At 45.5% G+C, this 18,670-nt stretch overlaps 1 protein-coding gene across 1 annotated transcript in view; it reads right to left on the reverse strand.

The window, feature by feature from the left end:
* Nucleotides 1–18,670, reverse strand: part of Ephb1 (EPH receptor B1) — a 455,961-nt gene that overhangs the window by 12,333 nt on the left and 424,958 nt on the right. Inside the window, exon 13 of the mRNA XM_042281503.2 lies at nucleotides 2,783–2,932. Coding sequence (XP_042137437.1) covers nucleotides 2,783–2,932 — 150 coding nt within the window. The remainder of the gene's footprint in view (nucleotides 1–2,782; nucleotides 2,933–18,670) is intronic.

Consider the following 18,670-nt stretch of genomic DNA (forward strand, 5'->3'; position numbering starts at 1 on the left):
GGGAGGTTTATGAATATGAAGAAGAGTGGAGTTCGAGGCTAGCCTGGTCTACAGAGTGAGTTCTAGGACAGCCAGGGCTACATAGAGAAACCCTGTCTCAAAAGAGTGGATATTAGAGCAAGATCAGTTGGCATTTCAAGGGGAAAGAAAGAGGGAAGCGTTGGGGTGGGTATGAGAGGCAGTCTAGGCTACTTAAGCCAAGCTCACTGCACGGTCTGCTATTTCTTTTGAATACCTCAAAACTCTAGTGTAATTAAACATCCTAGGGCCTAACCAAAATGTTGAGATAGGAGAGGAACTCCCTGTGTTCACATGAGCCCAGAGATGGTGGTAGGTCTGTGCTTGAATTGGACCCAGGAGCCTGTAGAAAGTCCTAAGTGTTCTCAGGTTATATAATATGAAGTGAATATAGCCTCTCTGGAAAGTGAGAGAGTCCCTACCTCAAAATCTGGGTTGAATTCTTGGCTGTCCCTGAGTTCCTGTTTCCTGTTAGTGAGCTGGAGGCGGTTGGTACCTACTCGACCCTGAACTGGGAACAGTGAAGTGGGGAAGCGCAGAGCAGTGGAGGAACCAGGGCAGAGTGGGTTAAGTTGAGCTCTGATGTTTCAATGAAACTGCAGCTCCTCTCCACAGACACTGCCACTCTCATTATCTCTGTCAATCAGATCCAAGCAGCAGAAGTTCCAAGTTGCTCTCTCTGGCTGACAAACTCTCTGTACATGTTCAAAGACCTTCCTGGGCTCCAGAAGCCCAATTACCAGCACTCCGACTTGCCTCTGCAATTCTCTTCCTTAAAGCCTTTTCAATTGTCATCTGTAAAATCCTTCACCGCCACCACCTCCATGCTTTCTGATGAGTGTGACTGCAGCCCAGCCGTGGGGAGCCCCTCCTGACTCTCCCCCAGGCCAGGTCCCGGGGGCTTTCTGAATGAGCATGATGTCACCTCCTGTTCCCATTAGGAGCAAAATTGCACTTGGAACAGGGGCTTTATTTTGGAAAAAAATACAACAAAATGAGAATTATCGACTATTTTGCAGATGTTCACATTCCCTCTGAGTCTCCCCTCAAACATCAAATATCCAGGAAGCTTCCTCCCTCCTCCTAAATGCTCCCCAAACCCTCAGTATTTGCCACTGGACTGTAAACCCTTCAAGAGTAGAGTCAGCAAGTGCAATGCTTTAGTCACCATTAGCATGAGTTGACTGTGTTGAATGAATGATTTGGGAATTCTTGAAACCCAATGTCAGAAATTCTATTTGTTTTCAGCACAGGTGAATGCATTGCCTGAGAATATCTCAAGTGTCAAATCTCGCTTGTTGGTTTTGTAATCTATTCTGTGAGCTGAATTGTTCTTTATCGGATTAAGGTCTCTGGGTGGGGACAAGATGGGTCTGCTTTGTCTGGCTAGCATTTTTCACTTAGACAGTATAAATGGAAGCTGTGTGCAGCCGATTTCATAAAAGCAGCCTAGTTACTGTCAGATCCACCACTTACTGATTGGACACACTACAGGAGCAGAGGCGAGGCGTGGCTAATCACAGATAATAGAGGACCTAGACGCCACATGGTTGGCATCAGGACCTGGTTAAGGACAAAGTCATTTTATCGGCTCTGAACTGGAGCACTCGGCACACACCAGCGCCAAGTACTGTTCCACAATCACCCCAGGCCCTCTTATAATTTTGCTGGAAAACTACAACCTTTCTCACTCTTCTGAGAAAATCTATAAAGACTGTCTGGGGCAGTTTTCACAAGCTGAGCAGTGGCTTGGAGGCCACCCATGCATGGGTGTGTTTACAGTGTGACTATGGGAGCTGAATGAATTGGATCTATCTATACTGGGGACAGCGCTGTGTCTTCCAGCCTATAACCTTGGAAAGAAAAGAATTATCCCCAGGAAGGTGGGAGGGGAAACAGGAGACACACACATGTAGTCTTTGCAAGTAGCAAGCCTTTGAGCACCAAGGGGAGAGTGGGCCTTCAAAACACAGAGGAGTGGTCAGGGAGAATAGCCCAGGTCAAAGGTGGTATTAAAATCCAGGCAAGACTTTGGATTGGAATCTTATCATACACACCCAATCGCCCTCAAAACTTTCATCACTCTTCACTTTGAAGCAAATTTCCCATCCAGAAAAAACATCACCAAAATGACTCACTTATACCATCTTTTTTTGTTTGTTTGTTTTTTGTTTTTTTTTTTTTTTTTTTTTTTTTCGAGACAGGGTTTCTCTGTGTAGTTTTGCGCCTTTCCTGGAACTCGCTTTGGAGACCAGGCTGGCCTCGAACTCACAGAAATCCGCCTGCCTCTGCCTCCCGAGTGCTAGGATTAAAGGCATGCGCCACCACCGCCCAGCAACTTATACCATCTTTAGTGACTTCTTCCTTCCGTTCTCACCCTCTCCATGGAGGGCAGCCTGGAGGGAGGTTGATGACCTCCTCACAGACAGGGCCCTGCTCCTGAAGCCTGTCTGAATTGACCATCTTGGGAAGCTTTCTCACCACCTCCTATGCTGATATTAGCCCAGGCCCAACAAGGCTGGATTCTCAGGGAAGAAGGCTCCTCACACTGCTTCTCTTTAAGTTGGTGGTCAAAGTTTCAAAAAACGGAACTTGCTTGGAGCAATATAGCTGTTGTGGGCAGTGCAAGATGGGGACTCAGGCCTGTGATATTCAGACTACCCCCTCTTTCTGACCCCTGTCACATACATGGAAGCCTTGGCACTCCCAGCATGAGGTCTGCTTGGATAAGTGTTTACGGCAATTAGATGTGGCTGATACTTACATCTTGATTGGACATATCCCAGTAGGGTCTCTCTCCAAATGACATGACTTCCCACATAACAATTCCATAGCTCCAGACATCGCTGGCTGATGTAAACTTTCGGTAGGCGATGGCCTCTGGAGCTGTCCATCTCACAGGGATCTTTCCTCCCTAGAAGAAGGAAAAGCCAAAGTTGGCTCAAAACAGTAAAAAGAAACAAGGCACACATCTTACTCCACACCATACCCTGCACTGCCTAGCTTGTGAATCAGAACAGCTAAGAAAATCCTTGACCAGTAAGCAAGAAACATTGAGGGGGGGGGTCTACTTAGAAGAGCTAAGGGGGACCAGCAAGGCCTATACTAGCCCCAGGGGCATTCCACACATGAAGGGGATGGCAGTGATGAAATTTCGTCACCCTACCCTGATACCCTAAACTGACTCTACCATTAGTGCTGGCAAGGTGGTGGGAGGGGAGAGCACAGCCATTCTAAATCACTAGAGCCTATCAGATTGGCTACCTGTGGTACAAGTGATGGCTGTCATCGTCTCATGTCAATGTAAACACCACAGATTTGAATCAAGAGGAAACACAATGGACCCAAAGGAGTGAAGGGGCGTAATCTCTGAGGAGCCTCCTACTGAAAAGTCACACCAGCTGCACCTCTGCCCCTGTTCAATTGTATTGTGTTCCATCTCTGAGGGAAGGTCTACCTAGCTCCATGTCCTGCTTACAGCCCTGGGTTGCACTGGGTAAGAGGGATCCTGGCCTGTTTGTATGCTGGTCACCCCAGCTGTCCTTCAGCAGAGGCCAGGATCCGGGAGACAGGAGATCCTGTTTCCAAAGGGTTGATCTGTTTTGTTTTTGTTTTTGTTTTTGTTTTGTTTTTCCTTTCTCGTCCTGAGTACCACGCTGGATGTTTCTAACTCAGTTTTCTATTTAGCCCTTAACTTGCCTCTAGACCGGGTTAGCACTGCTAACAGGGCTGAAATCCATCTTTGCCATCACTTAGTCAGTGAATAAGCAAACAGAACCTGCTCTTTCTGTGCCCTATTTGAGGAAGATCTGGGGTCTAAGAAAAGAGCCACCCAGAGAGGACACAAACTGCTATCGGGGTGCATGGATAGTGAGGAGGCCGACAGAAAATGGAAACTCCAAATGTAGTTAACACAATTGAAAAATGAGGAGGGTAGGATAGAGGTTAGCTGTGGGGGTTCTGCCCGTGTAACCAGGGAAAGTGCCCAACCTCTTTGGGCTCCTGGTTGTGAGCACCAGTGCAGTCTGCTCACATCTCACAAGTGGCTCCTCTTCATATAGGTCTGCTGCCACACTGCTGTGTGTTAACTACTGTTTTCACTGGAGAGCAAGCCACCACCAGACAAACTTGCTGCAGAAGAGACATCCAGACAGGAAAGGGCTTAGGGGGCCTCGCCCAGCCAAGGCCAATGACCGCTCAGAAGGAAACAGAAGGGGTGTGGGTGGGACAGAAAGCAAGGGACTTGTCCTATGCTCACACTGACATAGGCTTTACATATTAATGTGATCCGCATCAAAGCTGTCACCCCAACACACCATACCCTAGGACACATGTGACCCTCTTTTTACTCATTCCAACTACCAGTATCTCCCTCCACAGCACTGTTCTGGGCCTGGGCAGTGAATCACTCCACAGTCCCTGAAACTTGGGGAATCAGGCAATGGAGGCTGCACCAAGGGGCAAAAGACCCCACTTTCTTCCCCCCAGGACTCCTGTTGCAGCTGTAGGTAGCTAACTTTTATACTGAGCCCTCTTACAATCCATTCAAATCACCAAAATCTAGGGTGGAGTTTAACAGAAAAGCCGAAAACACGTTTAAACAGTTAATCTACAGGAGATGGGGAGAAGCCACAGGAAACAGCAAAATGCATTTTTTAAAAATCTGGCTTCCTCTCCAGGGCTGGGAGGAATAAAGGCCACCTGGCCTGGACCTCCCCCGGCACATGTCCAGCTTTCTGCAAGGAAAACAGTCCTGATTTCCCCTGGGGATTCTGGCAGGCTTTTGTGGTGGGAGATGATGTCCACAGCTCAAATGCCAGAAACACGACAAATGCCTGGAGGATGAGATTAGGCTTCCCTGCAAGGGATGCTCCGTCCTTACCATCCCCAGAACACAACTGCATTTACTGGCTCTAGCAATATGGTACCCATCATTGCGAAGAGAGAGAGAAAACTCATCTGATGAACCAATAACTACCAAATCACATAAATGTCAGCAGGTGGTAGCTCAGAGACCCTGGTTCTATGTTGCCCTTGAGGGAGGGCTTGTTGCAACATCATGAGGTAGCCTGGGCTTCTCCAAAGGAAAAGGGGGATTGCTTTTTTCCAAAATACTTGAGTTGGGCCAAGGCAATAGGTCAGGCAGTAAAATGCTTGCCTTGCAACCACGAGGACCCAAGTTTGATCCCTAGAACCAAAATAAAGAAGGTCAGATATGGTGGCATGTGCTCGTAAAACCAATACTGAAGACGGGCATACGCCTGGGGCTCATGGCCAGTCAGCCTAGCTTACTTGGTGAGCTCTAGGCCAATAATAGACCCTGCCTCAAAATACAATGTAGACAATACCTGAGTTAAGTGAGATCAGAGAGATCAGGAAGTGTGTGTGTGTGTGTGTGTGTGTGTGTGTGTGTGTGTGCGCGCGCGCGCGCAAAACTGAGAGAGAATGAGGACTAGGTAGAGGAAGACCATAAGTAAACGGGACTTGGGACTTGCTTATCTTCTGTGTGTGTGTGTTTGCTGGGGAGGGGTGAGGGATGAAAGTGTAGTTCTGAATTTCAAAGAGATGATTTGGGAGTCTGGAAGTGTCCTCCTCTGCCAAATCTGGAGCAGACCCCAGGGGCCGTCAGTGACAGCTGTTGAGCTGCTCCCTTTTGCATGTAAAGTGGCAGTGCCAGGTCCACTGGCGGGGAGCCTCGAGCCCTCCTGCCACCTTGCACTGCCGGGCCTCACTGAGCATGGAGCTTGGCCTGTCAACACCAGCCCCTCCACCTCAGCAGGTGGCTGGGCCTTCCAGAAGGGCCACCCAGGACAAGGAAGTGACGGCTTGTCACGGGCAGCTCTCCTCCTTTTTCAGCTTTTCCCCTGGCTGAAAGACCAGGGGTGCACTGACCTCTAAGGCAGCACAAAGGAAAACACGAAGTCAGGGGAGCATGGGGTGGGTGCCTTCCCTCCTGAGGAGCTTACATTTCCCTTCTGGTTTTTCTAAACACATTGGCTGCACTGCCTTCTGATGCTCATCGGTAATTACAGTGATGGTTATGATTACTTAACTTGTCTTCAGTTACATGACAGGGAATCTATTAGGTTAGAGGATGCTGACCAGCCCCAGGAGGGGACCAAAGCAAAGGAGGTGGATGGCACTGCAGCAGGCAGGGTGTCCACAAGCCAGGAAGGTCATGCTGCTAGAAGAGGAAATCTGGACCAGAACCAAGGCCAGTGCATCCACATGTCTGTAAAGTGTTGTTAGGGCCCCTTACTCTCCAATGACATTAAGAAAGCGACACAGATGAACAGTAACTTCCTCTACTGAATGGTAGGTAAAAGAATTCCTGTTGTGCTGAAGGATGGATAGATTCATTAGGGAGAAATCAGCATCCTTGTGGACAGAGAAAGACTGAAGAGACCCTCAACTCTGGGCCAGGCTTTGCACAGTGCCCTGACTCACTTCCCCCAGGGATGCTGAGGGTGCAGGTCTACACTCTGCAGGCAATGCTATGTTAGTCCTGTTCATCTTTGCCATTACCAAATACCTGACGGAAACAAGTTTATGCTGGCTCACAGCTTCAGAGGTGCTGCTCTCTTATGATGGGGAAAAGCAGAGCTGAAAAGTCACTTCACAGCAGGCAGGAGACAGAGCAGGGGGCACACAGGAAGGGGCTAGGGTAAGGGACAACTTCCAGTGACCAAGGTCCTCCAACCAACGAGGTCCCACAGAACAGGCATCTAAGCTGTGCCAACTCTGTCCCCAGCAGGGAACTGGGAACATAGCAGTGATGAGACCCAACTCCGACTTCAAGAAGCAAAGTTTATCCCTGTAACCACCCAGTCAGTACACCGTCTTGTTACAGTGAGGACAGATACAGCATGTACCCTTTGTCCTCTAATCTACCCTACTGGGAAGTTTCCCAGGCCAAGCTCTGGTCTCAGGACTCATCCCCCGATGAATACTCATCTTAGAGAAGCTTCTGGGTGACTGGCATGGTCATGATATCTCTCTCCACCATATTCTGTGAAACAAAGACTCTTTGGGATTATACAGGAATCCAAGCACTAATGAATATTGACCATGGTGATCATAGACTTATTCATAAAATACTGGAATCATGGTACAGGCATCTCTTAGGGTTTGGAAGTGATAGGTTTATGACAAGAGTGTCACACAATGGATCTGAATTTTATAAGCCCACTGCTCTAAAAGATTTATGACACTGGAAATACGTTGGAATTTTAATGGGCCAGGTATATAACCCATGGAGCATGTTATTGTTATCGTTAAACAAGGACCTACTAAAAGTTATAAGTCAGACTATGTCACCCACAAGAAGATATGTCCATCTTCTAATCTGTCGTCATGGCATTAGGGTTCTGGAGGATATAATCAGGTCAAGATGAGGTCATCCTGCATTGGAACTGTCCCTAAATGTAATGCTAGCTTCTTTACAGGAAGGTCATGTTCATATATGGCAGCACAGAGGGGTGATCACCTTGTAAAGATGGAGGCAGAGATGTGGATGGTGTATCTACAAAGTCACGTCAGGGACAGGTGGCATCTAGGAATGAGACACGAGGAGAGATTCCTCTCTGTGGCCTTCAGATGGAGCATGGCCCTGGCTAAATGGGAACCTTGGCCTTTCCAGCCTGCAGATCTGAGAAATTGAATTCCTGCTATCTAAAGTCAGGTGGTTCTACTTCCTTACAGCAACTGCAGAGAGCTAATGCATGGACTACACACAGCTGGGCGAGGCAGCTGGTTAAAGTCCCTGCTCCAATCTCTTAGGTGGCAAATTCTTCCAAGACACTGTATTAGAGAGCGGTGGGTGGGACTTGGGGAGGAGGGGGACTGCTGACACATCATATCAAAGCCTCTTAACTAATCTTGGGCCCCTCTAATATTTATTCAGTGCTGTTTATCAGACCCAGCCACAGTCCACACCATGGAGGGCTCTTCCCTAGCAGAGTCCCAAAACCTAGGTGGCCAATTCAGCCCCGAAAGCCACGCTAGACATACCCAACGCTGAAGGAAAAACCAACAGTCCTCTCCACACCCAGGTGGCCTAGCCGAGGAGTGCTCAAGCTTGTCTGCCCCCTGTAATCACTCAGGGGAAGTCCTTATTGTCTTTGTAATCTGGGACGGCTAATCCCAGTTACCTTCTTCACTTGTGTCCAATTTCTGGGAGCGATGTCCAAGGATTGGTAGGTTTAACAGGAGTCTGAGTTAGAACAGAATCACTGGTAGGTGGTTCTACTATGTAGACACGAGTTGCCTCTGAGTCCACAGAAGGGGGTGTCAGCCTTGGTTAGCAATGTCTGCACTGGGTGAGGGAGCAGGTGGCTAAATATGAGTGGCAAGTATCTGCCAGAACTGCACTAAATCCCACAAGACCTTAAAACGCTGAAACAGGAACAGAGGGCAGATTTGCCTTGCATGTCAAGAGTCACTCTGGAGTAGGCAGATTGGACACACCCCTTGGGGCAGTGACCATCCTGACTGTAGTTGACCAGCCTGGATGAGGCAGCAACCCATGAAAGCAGCTCTGTACAGTCCTGTGTAGACAAGCTGGGGTGCAGATGGGCCCTGTCTTCAGAGCACGTCTATGTGACACACACCCCTCCTGTTCCTCAGTCACTGTCTGCTACTTTCGACCAAAAAGTCTGAAGTCAGCCTACGCGCTAAATGGGAAGAGTATTTCAGAATGAATGGCCGGCTTTGAAGGTGCTGACAAGCACACCAACCCATTTTTTTTTCCACCTAATAAGTCAAGTGATTTCTTTTTCGCTAGAGAAGCCCAGAATCAGTCAAGGACAGGAAGTTTCTGCTTAGAGGTATCTCTCTACCTTTGTGTCTTCCCAGCTCCTAGCAGCCAGTGGAAAGGGCTCCTCCTGGCTGTTGGATTGCAGCTGAACCTATGGAACAGAGAGGTGCTCCTAGGATGCCAGGAATTTGCAGGGACACAGTCTCTCCACCTTTGGGAAGAGTTCATCTGGCCCTGCTGCTGCCTTCCTTCTAGAAGCCAGGCTCTTGTTAGAGATGCTGCAGTTTATTTCCTTGCTAAGGATTATGATGCAACCTACAGAGAAGGAGAAGGACTCCATGAGGGGTGGGCCGGCTGCTGGGACAGGCAAGCTTCTGGGAGGGCGTTCTCATTTGTCTTGTAAATAACACACCCTAGCAGCCCAGGAGAAGGCTGGGAGAAAATTCAACCCAGAAAAAGACACCCAGCCTTGGTGACTGCAGAAGAAACTGCTTCTAAACAGAATGTTTTTCAAAGCTTTCCTTGAAGCATTAGCCGCGCCCGCAAAATGAATGACACAATGTATTTTGTACAAGTAATAAAATATGTGATTTGAATAACTACAAATGAAAAGATTTACAGTCGGTGGGCTCCTGGCTGCCTCTCCCCTGAGCTTTGTGTGTGCCGAAACCCTTCTGCAAGATGCTGCAAAAGGTAATTGCAGCCCAAACATCATTTCCCAGCAGCTAGAGAAAGGCCTATTTGGACATAAATTAACTAAAAATATGCGGGTGATAGTGTGTATTTCATGTGTGAAGAACAGAAAGGCCACTTGGTGACGTTTCCGACTGGGGAAAAAAAAAACTCAGTTCTGAACCAAACAGATGAAACTGAAGTCGTTTCTCTGCAACACAGTGACAGGAAAACAGCTGGCTTTTATTACCCACCCCCAAAACAGACCCCGCCGCTCCATCATTATTATCTTCCAGCATTCAGCACTTCTTGAGTTTATAATTAAAAAGAAAGAATGGAGAGATGAGGGGTAACTGGTTCCAAAGCTGCCTTCATTCATTTGACGTGTGCATAGGTGGCGGTAACTCTCCTGCTGGCCTGGATCAGAAGAGCAGAAGGAAGACATGTGGCTTTTGCCCTCAAGGGGCACTGCCAGGGAAGCCAGCAGTGTGGGCTCAGGAACGGTGGTGAAGGCAGGTGCTGTTCTGCATGGGACCCTAAAGCTGGGCCCCGCTATCAGCACTTCTGGAGGAAAGGGATCTAGATTCTTTGCATTTTGCCTTTCACAAATGGACTGCTTACTGATAACCCAGGGAGGGAGCTAGACATCTACCTAGGAGTCTAGGGAACAGTTCTGGACTTCCATGCTATGGAAACAAAATGCCCTCATTTAGTGGTCGGGAACCATGAGCCTCTAGGCCCTTTAGATAACAAGTGGGTGTGGGGGATCAGGGAGCAGGGAATAAGGAAGGTTGAAAAGAGGCTCCAAGTTCACCCAGATGTCACAGCCACTGTATCATCCCTGCTTCTCAGAACCTGTAGGAACTGAGCTTTCTCCGGGAGCTCATCTCACCCCTTTGCTTCCTGCTGCCCTCCTCAGCTCCAGGCCCCTCTAAGTGACCACACCCCCCATCTGGAGACAGTCCATTTGCTGCATCTCTATACTCCAACTTGTCCACAGGAAGGTGAGAGCTCTTGCTCCATTCTCCTACCTTTGTATCTGTGTTTCCCCCACAACACTCATCACCCCTCCCATTCTTTTCCATTTCCACTTCTGTGCATGGAGGGCACTGGGTCTTTCGGTTGTCTTTCACTGGAGTGCCCCTCCTACAGATGTGCACCTGGCAGGGCTTCTTTCTGACCGTGAGCAGAAGGGGTGGAGGCTTTTCTGCCTCTAGATTAGTGGTTCTCAACCTGTGGGGTTGTGACCCCCCCGCAGGGGGGCTTGTATCAGATATTTACATTACGATTCATAACAGTAGCAAAATTACAGCTATGAAGTAGCAACAAAATAATTTTATGGTTGGAGGGTGTCACCACAACATAAGGAACTGTGTTAAAGGGTTGTCACCACATGAGGAAGGTTGAGAACCACTGGTCTAAATAAAGCAAGGGATCTTAGATACAGACTGGCTTCCACTCTGCCATCATGGAGACTTCTGCCCAGCTTTGCCTGAAACTATGGAGTTTGATCTGCCTGCCTAACTGAGGTTACTATGCTCTCTAGTATTTTCTCTCCTATTTGTGGAATAACAGCATCTGAGGGACGGTGATAATAACTTACATTAACAGGAAAAGTAGGTCTATTCTTAGTCACATTCTATTTTTTTGATGCCTTACCAATGTCCGCTAACCACAGCTCAAATCTCCTTTCTTATTCCTACCCCTAAAAGCTAATTTAAAACAATTAAACAGCTTATTCTGGCCTCCTGAACAGCAGCCCCTTCTTGGCATGGCTTCTCCCTCAAACAAACCCAGCAGTTATAACCAAGTCACTTAACCACTCTGTCTTACTGTCTCCACCTGCCAATGGGGATAATAATGCTTAATTATCTCAGAGGGGTGCATGAGGAGCTGTTAGCTAATGTTGGCGGTGGAGTGTGCAAGTGTGCTACCAAGGCTGCTCCACCTGCCTCCCAGCAGGACCCCTGTTCCCTGACTCTCCTGTCTTCCTCTAGAGGCAGTGAGCAATGGCTGGGGAGAACTGGGTGGAGCCATGCCCTAAGGCCACCTAGGGAGGCCAGCGTCTTCCTGGATGTCTTCCACACCAGTGGTGTGAACTGAATCAGGCATTTGGAATCTTGATTTATAGACCCTGGGAATGGAGCTACCCAGGGTACCTACCTGATGAAAGGCGGTGAGGGTCCTGAAACCTCCCCTCCTACACTGTGTTTCCTTCCCATTGGATAACGGGGAAGAGGGGAAGAGACATAGAGATGTGTGTTCCTGTATGTGGAGGGAAAGCAGCATTTTTTTCTTACAAGGGAAGAAACAGGATGGGTTCTGCATTACATTCTTAGACTGCAGAGCTCTGACTCTCTCTAAAACTCACCCCTCTCTCTTACCCTCCCTCCCTACCCCTCCCTCATAAAGCATTAACAAGCTTAATGTGCAGGTTGGGAATAAGTGAAGGGGGTTGGGCATTTAGCTCAATGGTAGAGCACTTGCCTAGCAAGCACAAGGCCCTGGGTTCGGTCCTCAGCTCCAGGGGAAAAAAGGGGAGAATAAGTGAAGAGATCAATGGTATCCTGTGTGAGGAATGGGAGTTGGAAATGGGTTTATCTTAACCATGGTAAAAGGACTTGGAAAATGAACTTCTACCTAGATATAAATCTGTGAATCTGTAGCACTGTCACTAGATACAGATGTGACACACTGAGAGGGCACACTATCATCTGTATAATGAATAACCTGGATCCCATCATGAGAAGATATAAGGCAAACCTGAATCAGGGAGATTCCATTAAAAATATACAAATGAGGGCCAAGGACATGCATGGCTCAGAGGGCAAAGGCATTCACTGCTAAACCCAAGGAGTTAGTTCAATCCTGGGAGTGAATGGATTCCCTAAAATTATCCTCTGACCTCCACATACATACCATGACATCCATGCATACACACACAGTAATAAATAAATGAAATAAAATATACAAATGATATTCTATTGTGGAATAATCTTTTTGTACATTGTGAAGATGTGTCACTTGGATTGATAAAATAAAAAGCTGATTGGCCAATAGCTAGGCAGGATTTTCTGGACAGAGAGCATACTGGGAAGAAGGCAGAGCTGCAGGCCTGATGCAGGGAGGATGCAAGACATGCAGAAGGAGAGGTAAGAGTCACAAGCCATGTGGAAACATGTAGATGAATAGAAATGAGTTAATTTAAGTTATAAGAACTAGTTAGAAACAAGCCTAAGCTATCAACTGAGCTTTCATAGTTAATAATACGTCTCTGTGTCCTGATTTGGGAGCTGACAGGTGGGACAGAGAAAGATTCACAACAATATTCTTTAAAATAGCATTAGAGACATCAGTAGCATTAAAAAACAACACTGTGAAAGCATTCCTAATTAAAGGAGAACTCAACGTGAACTAAAGACATAATATCTGATCCCAGTACTAGAGGGAAAAAGAAATGCTTAGGAAAATGAAAATACAGAGCAGATTAGATAAGAGTATTTTATCTCTGTTAAATGATTAAATAGAGAAGAAACCACAGCAATATATGAATATATCCTTAATACAGAAATAATATATAGGGAAATGCCCAAGAGTAAAGAGTTATAATGTATGTAACACATTGTCTAAGAGTTCAGGAAAGGGTTGTGATATAAATTAAGGGACAGCATTTGCCTAGGATGTATGGGATGTCAGAGACCCTGGGTTCCATCCCTGGTACTGAAAAAAAGAAATTAATATAAGAATGCAAGAAAAAGTATTTTTCAAAATTAGAATGGGAGTGTAAATAATAAAGAGATGAACCATGAACTGGGCCCAATGGCATGGCCTGCAATCCTTAGTTCTTCATGAGGATGAAGCAGGAACATCCAAAGTTCAAGACCAGCCTGGGGAACTTAGTGACCCAGTTTAAAACAAACAAACAAACAAACAAACAAACAACCTGATGGGAAAGTGTGCCGGGGATATAGCTCAGTGGAGAGCACCTAGTTGGTATCATGTATTGTTTGAGGCCTGAGATTCCCAGCAACACACACACACACACACACACACACACACACACACACACACACACACACCAGAAAGACATGGGCTAAAACTTATATAGGTATTTGTATTTCTTTGCAAATATTCCTTACATTTGAATTTTTACATTTTAGATGTACAAAATGTTTTAAAATATGTTTTACTTTTTTGACAATTTCATACATCTATATAATGTATTTATATACCTACCACCTATTCTTCTTTCTCCCCCTCCAGCTACTTCTAGAACCCTTTGTCCTAAGTGTTTCACTCTTGTTTCATGTTTACTTTTTGTAACCCAATAGGTTTAGTGAGTGTTACTTGCCTGTATATGGGTTTGAAGTTATTTATCGGATCATAGCAATTCACCAATGTCTCCACCCATGAAGAAAAATGACTCCTTGCCTCTCAGCACCATTAACTTCCAAGAGCTCTTTAGAGAAGGGTAGGATCTCATGGGCCCCTCTCCCATCAATGCTGGAATGGGCTTGATCATATGCAGATAACTACAGATGTCATGAGTTCATGAGCATGTGAGCCATGTCATGTCTAGAAGATAGCATTTCACTAGGCTTCTCCTCATTCTTTGGTGAATTCACAAAAAATGTTTTGGATGACAAGTTTTCTTAGGTTATTATACAGAATGGTTGACGTGAGTGTACAGAGTCATCTATGTAGCAGACTTCCTTTTGGGTCACCAACCAGCTCCCAAATCATGACACCAAGACATATTATTAGTTATGAATGCTCAGCCTTAGTTTAGGCTTGCTTCTGGCTAGCTTTTTTTTTTTCTTAACTTAAATTAACCTGTTTCTCTTCATCTACATTTTGCCTCAGGGCTTTTTACCTTTCTTTCATTCTGTACATTCTACTTTTCCTGCTTCTTCCTATGTCTGGCTGGCTGGCCCCTGTAATCTCCCTCTCTTTCTCCCTTGTTCTCTCTTTCTCTCTCTAGCCTAGATGCCTCATCCTACTTATTCTTTCTGCATGCCAGCCTTGCCTATCCCTCTACTACCTAGCTATTGGCAGTTCAACTTCATATTAGACTAACCAGGTATTGTAGGCAGACAAAGCAATACATCTTTACATTATTAAACAAATATAACACATCTGTATGAGAATTTCTCTGAAGTACTATTTGAAATCATGTATCAGAAGCTACCTAGATTGTCACCCTGCAAAAAGCTGATGAAATAACTCATCCAGGTCACCTGTACAAAAGGTGTCAGTGGAAGCCTGAAGAACAAACCACAAGACAGCAAAAACAAAAACAAACAAAACAAAAAACAACAGTCTCCTAGGGCATAACGCAAGGACCAACTGTCATATTCATAATATTGGGTAAATGACCAAGAATGCCCATAACCAGCCAGGGTGGGCTGATTTAAATTTTAAGAGATTTTACACACACAGACACACACACACACACACACACGCACGCACGCACGCACGCACGCATGCACGCACGCACGCACGCGCGCACACACACACACACACACACACACACGCACGCACACGTGCACACACACATACACTGTATATAGTTAGAAAGGAACCATATGGAAAGCACCGATGTTAACCATTTAAGAGAGTTGTGCAAAGGAAGTCAGGGTTTTGTCTTTTTTTTTAAACCTTAAATGTATTTATATTAAAACTATAATGGTTTAAAATCACAGCATCCTGAAGATTTCTTTTGGTTCCTTTATTCACAGAGACTTGTCTTCCAAGTTAGATTACTAAGTCTACCTTTTCTTCAACTTCTGGGATTACTTTCTTCCCAGATTTGGGACAAGAAGTATCTGGGTTTTGTTAAATAAAAGTCTGATGAAAGGGGCTGGTTATAACAGTCATCAGAGCAGAAAAACAGAAACCACAGCGTTTCTTCCAGTGTGAAATACCCAGAAGCCTTTGGGGCAGCCACATTGCACCTAAGGTTCAGAGGCTTTTTCTTCATTGTACACTAGCTATTCTTAGCTTCTCAAATCTCCAATAATGTTTGTCTCACTTTAATTTCTTAGTTCATTCTACAGATGTTTTTTGAGCAGCACACAAAAGTTCAAGGGTATTGGGTTAGAAGGGAGAAAAGATGGCAGTGGCTGGTCAAGAACCCCGGGAGGTAGATGATGGCTTTCTTGAGCTCCTGGATAGGTTGGAGGAGGGGACAGATTTTTTAAGTGCAGTACCGAGGGCACAGAGGAGGCAGGCCTGGGTCTCCAAGACTGTGACACTATGTTGATCCACCCAGGCCTCCCTCAGCAACACTGACGTTGATAGTATTACCTGAATCTCCCCCACTGATTGGTCTCTACATTCTGATCCCCATTAGGATCTGCTTCCCATTCTAATTTCTTAAGAAACCAAGCCGTGGAATTGTTTCCACATTTCCATGCTTAACAGAACCAGTCAGAGAAAGGTTGCGTTTTGGACACATGGTTAATAAGTTACAAAGACACCCAATGAACTGAACAAGATATATAATGTAAAACTATTTTAGAGATCATAAAAAAATACAAATAAATGTATGCACATACATTCACACACAACAGTTAGGAAGGAACCACACCAAACTACAATGACAACATGCTCTCTGTAGACCACAGGTGGACCCAGGCATGGGTTAATTCAGGCATTGGGCATTTTCACAGTGGGAAGAAGAGTCCCTTTGTTTTCTGCTCTCCTAGCCCTGTTTTTACTCTTTACAGGATGATCCTGGTGGCTCATCGCACATGGAGACTTACCAACTGTCTGAGGGTTCTCAGATTATGTGCAGCAGCAACACCTCCTTTGAGAATTCCAACATCTCCTCCAGAATTATGAGGATTCATAGTCACTGCATTTCAGGGACCCAGCACCCAGAAGGCAATCCTTAATGGCTTTGTTCACCCTGGAGGTTCTTTGTGTCTTGCCAGAACATTCCAGAATCATTCAAGACCCACAACATTTTCACCTTTACGGGTCTTTAAGGGCTATATCTTACTGACTGTTGCAAAGGATGAGTGTCATGAGGACAGAAGGGGAACAAGACCTCCCAACTTTGGATAGGGTAGCTTGAAACCAGAGAACCAGGAAGGGAGGAGCCAACAGTACATGAGGCAAAGAGAAGCATGTCTGATTGTTACCTCATCTTGTCATTTTCATCCCCAGGTAAGCCACCAACTGATAGACATTTTTACACAAAAGGTGAGGGCAGAATGTGAAGAATGGATAAGCTCAATTCTTAAAAACCATAGTTCAGACTAAGGAAGAGAAATATGCGAACACATGAGAATCTTCATGTTGTTGACCAAAGGTCTTTCTAAGGACTTCCCAAGCAAAAGTCAAGACCATGACCTTCAGAATATTGTTAGGTTGAAATTCCAAAGAGAAAAGTGGAGGATTTGTTTGATATACTGAACTATCCAAATAATCCCTTGTAAGTGACAAGTACTGGCTGGTTATATAGTGTTTTTTAAAAAAATAACATTTAGTTAATATTAATAATTGAGTCTGAGATTTATCAATGGATTCTAAAATTGGGGGATTTTTTTTTTTTTTGATGAGACACAGGATACCAGTGTGACCTAGTAATATCTTCTCACAGGGAAAAGTGCAATATGGACAATATGTAACTACCACTGGTGAACAAAATTAATAATGCCAATGAAGGGCAGATGGACATCACGTGTCTCCAGACACAACAGAGGAAGGGCACAACACAGCTGGAATAGAATCACGGCCAAGAACGTAGAATGGGAATGGAATCATGAGAGGTGTCAGAAAAACCCCAAGGGTCAAATCATTTTAAAAAGTGAGTGTGTGCTTTAAAAAATGTCAGTGTCATAAAAGACACAGAAACACAGGGGAAATAGTCCAGATTAGAAGAGGCTAAAGAGACAAGAAAATTAGAAGTAGCCCCTGCTAGGCGGCAGATTTAGAGGCTGCTTACTACTAGTAGAGTGGACCCAACAAAATTAAAAAGCTGTCCATGATATAGGCTTCTGAGTCATTAAAAAACTCATCCAAACAAAAAGTTTTCTAAAAATTCCTTTGCCGACTGATATGTATCTTAAGAAATCATTTCACCAAACAGCGACATTTCCTTCTGAGTTGTGTTTGGAAAGAAGCCAATGAGGATATTCCCCAAGACAATTCCATGGCTTCAAAAGTAGACAATAAATACAATGCAGCGTGCACCATCTTCTTTGAAGCTCCTGAAGTTAAGGGGGAAAATGTCCCAAGAGTCAGCTTTAAAAACAAACTAACACTGAGCACGCTCTGTGGACTCTCTTCGAAGCCCAGTGAAAGATGACAGGGACAGAAATATTGACCTCAGAAACTGGCTCACTACAGCAACAAAAGCCTTGTTTGGAAGACACCTTCAGTGAAGACAAGCTATCAACAGCAGGGGCGTCAGGGGTGCTATTCCTCAGGTTAGGAGCCTGGGGCCTGGGAGATCTTTGCACCACCAGCACTGCCTGGTTCCATTCTGTAAATGCAATCGCATGGCAAGAACGCTGGCCACATCTCACAGGTGTACAGACTCAAATACAGAGGAGAGCCCAGTTTCCCATATTTTTTACTCAGGTAGACATTTGAACATGATCATTTAGTTTCAATCTTACTGAAAGCTAAGTTTTTCCTGCTTCAGATAGCCATATTGATGGTGCAACTATAATATGCTGAGAAAGAGTGCAAACTTTCTGAAGGTGACTGATCAGACTCTAATTTCCTAACAGGGGCATTTCTGCTAGACAGTCATATGCCCATTTCACATAAGCCTCATTTTCTGCAAAATGTACAGCGAAATAACAGAAGCTATGAGAGAAAGTACATTTGGAAGAGAACACTTGAGGTCTAGTGAAGACTCACAGTCTAATAGCAGCAGCAGAGGAGAAAATGACAAGCTTCCTGTGCACCTGCAGAGTCAGTCAGTCCGGAGAGTCTTTGTAGCCTTAAGCTCCTCTGTTCTGCGCCTCTCCTTGGAAATATCAGTGGTGGTGGTTTGAACATCTCATAGGCGTCGGTTTGGTCCAAAGTAAAAATCCAACCCAGGTTATAGGCTCTTTAAGTCACACAAGCAAATACATTTTCAGTGTCCTCTGCTTCACCAGAGAATGAAATGGACAGTGAGCTGACTCTGGAATCCACTAACCTTGCCTCTCTTAGCCCTAAATACAGGCTTTCGATCAGGGTCCAGCTCTGTTCTTTAGGTCTTCTCAT

The sequence above is a fragment of the Peromyscus maniculatus genome, chromosome 7, assembly GCF_049852395.1.
Source record: "Peromyscus maniculatus bairdii isolate BWxNUB_F1_BW_parent chromosome 7, HU_Pman_BW_mat_3.1, whole genome shotgun sequence".
NCBI classification, from domain to species: Eukaryota; Metazoa; Chordata; class Mammalia; order Rodentia; family Cricetidae; genus Peromyscus; species Peromyscus maniculatus.